This window comes from Cryptomeria japonica, chromosome 3 (genome assembly GCF_030272615.1).
Source record: "Cryptomeria japonica chromosome 3, Sugi_1.0, whole genome shotgun sequence".
NCBI classification, from domain to species: domain Eukaryota; kingdom Viridiplantae; phylum Streptophyta; class Pinopsida; order Cupressales; family Cupressaceae; genus Cryptomeria; species Cryptomeria japonica.
The window spans coordinates 915,484,532-915,489,081 of NC_081407.1; the positions used below are offsets into that span (position 1 = coordinate 915,484,532).

Consider the following 4,550-nt stretch of genomic DNA (forward strand, 5'->3'; position numbering starts at 1 on the left):
AGATAATTTCAAACAAAACAATATAACAATATTAAATAAAATATAATATATTGTTTGAAAATTATTAGTATTGTTGATCATGATTTCTGACTCTTGACAAATAAATATTTCTATTAAAGACATAAAATTTCTACATTTAAATAAAAAATACTCACGGAAATCTCCAAACTACACGTCACTATTATTGATATGCTATTTTCTCCTCTCCATTTTAACTACCAAAATATGCGTAAATTTTTTCCAAAAATCACATGTTATTTTTCCCCATTTTCACTTTATCTTTAATATCTCTTTTCAATATGACTTTCTCAATGTTGAACAACCAATAATAATTTTACATCTGAACCCCCTTCTAGAAGGTGATGAATAATTATTGAACTTTCATTCTAAAATTGGAAGGGAAAATGGTAAATTTGACTGGTTCAGCAGACCATTCGCCTTTTCTTTTTTTAAACTTTTCCCAGGCTGAGTTTTTAGAATTAAAATAATCTCCTAGAAAAGAAAACAGTTTAATAATGAAAAAGAATTAATTTAATGTTGAGAACCAAGAATAAACTGGCGGCAGATGCTACAAAGTTGGGAAGCAGAAGTTGCAGAGAAATTTATATATCGTTTCCATGGCGTTCTTAAAATATGATATAAAGAAGATGATGCATTTTTCTTGTATTGCCATCCTTTGCTGCTCAATCCATGGAGGTAAAATCTACTTACAGTTTCATGTAATATTTAGGCATGAACGTTATGGTAATGATACAATTGGTAATTCATTAACTCTGTTGCTTCATTGCAGATGGGGAGAAAATTGGAGTCAACAACGGAAAGATGGCAGATGATTTGCCGCCAGAAGACGAGGTGGTAGTTTTGCTCAAGGACAACAATATTGGGAAATACAGGATTTTCAAACAGGAGCCCACTGTATTCAAGGCCTTTAAGAATTCTGGTATAGAAATAATGGTTGGGGTGGCTAATTTCAACTTACAGAACATGTCTTCCAACAAGAGTGCGGCGATGGAATGGGTGAATGAAAATATTAAGGCCTACTATCCTGCCACCAACATCAAATATATTGCCGTGGGCAACGAAGTCTTGGGAGTTCCATCGGCTAGCAATTATGTGCCATATCTGGTACCTGCCATGAAAAATATCCAAGAAGCTCTTACTAATGCCAGTCTGCAGAATAAGATCAAAGTTTCCACTCCTCTGGCAATGGACGTTATTGGGAACTCAATTTCTCCAAATAATGTCTCTCCATCCAAGGTTACATTCATTGATTCAGTCAAGGATCAGATGGCATCTATTCTTCAATTCCTGGAGGATAACGCCTCTCCTTTTTTGGCCAATGTATTCCCCTACAAAAGCTATCTGGACAACAGCTCCGTTGGTTTGGATTTCGCCTTATTTAACAGCTCAGCTCCTGTTGTAAGAGACGGAGATCTGATCTACAGGAACTTGTTCGACGCTATGGTGGATGCATTCTATTCTGGGATGGAAGGTATGGGATATCCCAACATACCCATTGTTGTGTCTGCAACAGGATGGCCTTCTAAGGGCAACGGTGATGTGACTACAATCCCGAATGCCCAAAACTACATTAACAATCTCATCAGACATGTTTTATCAAACGAAGGGACGCCCAAGAGGCCTGGCAGGAGCATGGAGACTTACATCTTCGCTCTTTTCAACGAGGACACCAAGACAAACGGCCAGGTGACAGAGAAAAACTATGGCCTTTTCTATCCTGATAAACAGCCCGTTTATTCTGTAGACTTCTCTCCCAGCTTTTCGAAAACAGTCACCATGCTCTTTTATATTGAAATAGATGAATAGATTAGGTGTAGTACTATGCAAAAGAGTGTGTTACAGAATATAAATGAATTATACTTGTGTGCAGATATGATAGAGAGTCCCAGTTCGTTGTCCTTTACCTTCCTTTCAATTATTGGTGAAACAACTCCAGTTAGTTGTATATCAGTTATAGCTTGTGTAGAGCTATAAATATGTAATACCGTTTGAAATTAATCAGTCTTTCTGCTTTTGCTACTGTTATATTTTCAATTGAGGTGTGGTTAGAATACCCTTCTAACCAGTTTATACCCTCTGAACTCTCCACTGGCAATTATATTTGCAGGTCTTATGGATTGATTAGTTTACCATCACAATAGTAATTGGTCATAATGATCTTTATATGAATAAGAGTGGAAAATATACCATCTTCCCATATGTGACAATGTTAAACGGATTCAATGTTTTAATTGTTACTTATAATCCAGTTAAAATATATTGCATTGCAAAGACCGTGGATAAATTCCTTTGATAAAATTCATTTTTTCATGAATCTAAGAATTTGGTGCCCTTATTTTCTAACACAAAATCCCACCAAGACTTGATCAAATCCACTAAGTTCTCCTACCTAAACCACATTCTTTTAATTTGAAATAACATCTTATCAGTGGATGATCTTCCTAAACACACAGTTCCTTTGGGAAGTGATCAGAGCTCGATATAGGCCTTGTAGACACCTAAAAGTTGCACAATGAATTAAGTGAATTTTATTCATTTAATTATTCTTAATTCTTCCTATTAATTAAATTAAGATTTAATTAATATACCCTTTTTCTATCGAAGCCATTTAATTAAATTTACATTTAACTAAACACCCTCCCTCTAGCCATTTTAATTAAATTTACATTTAATTAAAGATATCAATTTATCCCCTTTCCCATTTTAATTAAATCTACATTTAATTAAAATCTCATTTGCATTTAAATAAATCTAAATTTATTTATAAATCCCCCCACTTGCAAAATCCTACAAATGCAAGTTGCAACCAAATTGAAATAAAGCAATTTATTTTAATTAATTCTATTTTCCTTCACCCACTTGCATTTTCCTACATCTCCCACTTGCATCCTAAATCCTATTCCTAATTCTTCTAGAATCCATCTAATCCTAATCAATTAGCCCAAACCCATCCATTATCCCTTTTCCCTAAATTTGAGGAGGTCACTTCTCAAATTTGGAGTAAAGTCTTCAAAAAGCAATAAAGCCTTTATGTCTTCAACAAGTTAACCTTGAAAGTCTTCATAACCACTAATGGTTAACTCAACCCTCTAGCATGATTAGAGACTTTTTCTCTTAACTCAACCTTCATCTAACCCAAGGGTCTCATCAAGCATTCATTGCTTTGACCATGGTTATCCCTTTAACCTTTGCACAAGAGTTTACCTCTTGGGTAAAAGCTTTATCCATTGGATAACCCTAACCTAACCTTAACCCTTACCTCCTAGGGTAACCATGAGGTCTTCTCAAGCATTTAATGCTTCTTTCATCTCCTCTCAAGCAACCTCTTGTTGACAATTGTCACCATTTCATTGGTGAGAATTGAAAACATGGATTGATTAACTTTCAATCCTGACCCTTGTTAAGTTTATCCAATCTTGACCATCCATTGCCCTATTTACCCTATAAATAGAGCCCATTCCTTCTTCAAAACAATCAAGTCTTTGTGAATCAAACTTATAGTCTCATAACATTAAGCATATTATCTCTCTTTGATAGAATAGCATGTTAGATCATTTTGATAGCATTATAATCTTAGATATATCAGGTTAATCTCATATCATGTTAGCTTCATCTTAGTATCATTTTCATACTAGTTTAAGCTTCATATCAATATCTTGCATCCTCTCATCATCTAGTTTCATATCAAAATCATCACTAGGATCTTGGTTGCATTCCATTTAGATCTTAGAATCATTTAAATCTCGTTCTTTAGGTTGTCATCTTAAAGAATCAAGTGCTCTTCCAAGCTGAGAGCCACCTTGAATCTTGAAGATCCTTGGAGATAGAGGAACATGGAACGATTTAAAGAGTTTAGATTCATTTAACTTTGTTTTGTTTGGATTTCTAACCTCTAATGCAATGTTTCATGTGTGTGTTTGAATTGTTTTCTCCTCCTACAGGTTGATACCACATTTTTGACATACAGGCCTTATAATTAATTCTAGCAAATTAGCAAAATTCAACCACTCAGCCAAATAAAGAAACTGATCCAATGCTTCTAAGGTATTTGAGAAGCCTTCTCTTCTATCGTTGCAAGCGTATTGATTATTCTTATGAATCTCATCGGCTAAGTCTAGACTACTTCTATAAATCTATGAAATTCTTTTTGTGTTTTTGATTCACTATAAATTCCTTTACTCTTCTCTTTCATATTCAAAATTGCATTGAAATATTCTCCCATGATGAATTGGATCATATACATTGAATAAAATTAAGGTTAAATTAGAGAGACTCCTACCTTATACAACATCCAATAGTAGTGCAGATAATATGATTAATTAAGGATTTATTGGAATAATATAGAATTTTGCGTTTGTTAGCTAATAATTGTGTATCAACACAAATATCAAATCATATGTTGGAAAATCAAGGTGAAAGTACTACAATCTAAATCTTAAATAAAGTGTATATAAAAATGAAAATTTCAAGATTACATGCAATGATGTTTATGTGATTAACAAATTCAACAATAATAATATGACTTCAAA

General features: G+C 33.6%; 1 protein-coding gene across 1 annotated transcript; it reads left to right on the plus strand.

Moving 5' to 3' along the window:
- Window positions 1-588: 588 nt before the first annotated feature.
- Window positions 589-2,039, plus strand: LOC131077466 (glucan endo-1,3-beta-glucosidase). The gene is made up of 2 exons (XM_058014985.1): window positions 589-696; window positions 791-2,039. The coding sequence occupies exons 1-2, from the start codon at window positions 618-620 to the stop codon at window positions 1,825-1,827; spliced, it is 1,116 nt and encodes a 371-aa protein (XP_057870968.1). The 5' UTR covers window positions 589-617; the 3' UTR covers window positions 1,828-2,039.
- Window positions 2,040-4,550: the final 2,511 nt, after the last annotated feature.

What these genes read in the sequence shown, in the direction of transcription:
- LOC131077466 (XM_058014985.1), top strand. Translation starts at nt 618, where the DNA reads ATGGCGTTCTTAAAATATGATATAAAGAAGATGATGCATTTTTCTTGT. An exon ending in TTGCTGCTCAATCCATGGAG is followed by an intron (nt 697 to 790) that starts GTAAAATCTACT and finishes GCTTCATTGCAG; the next exon opens with ATGGGGAGAAAATTGGAGTC.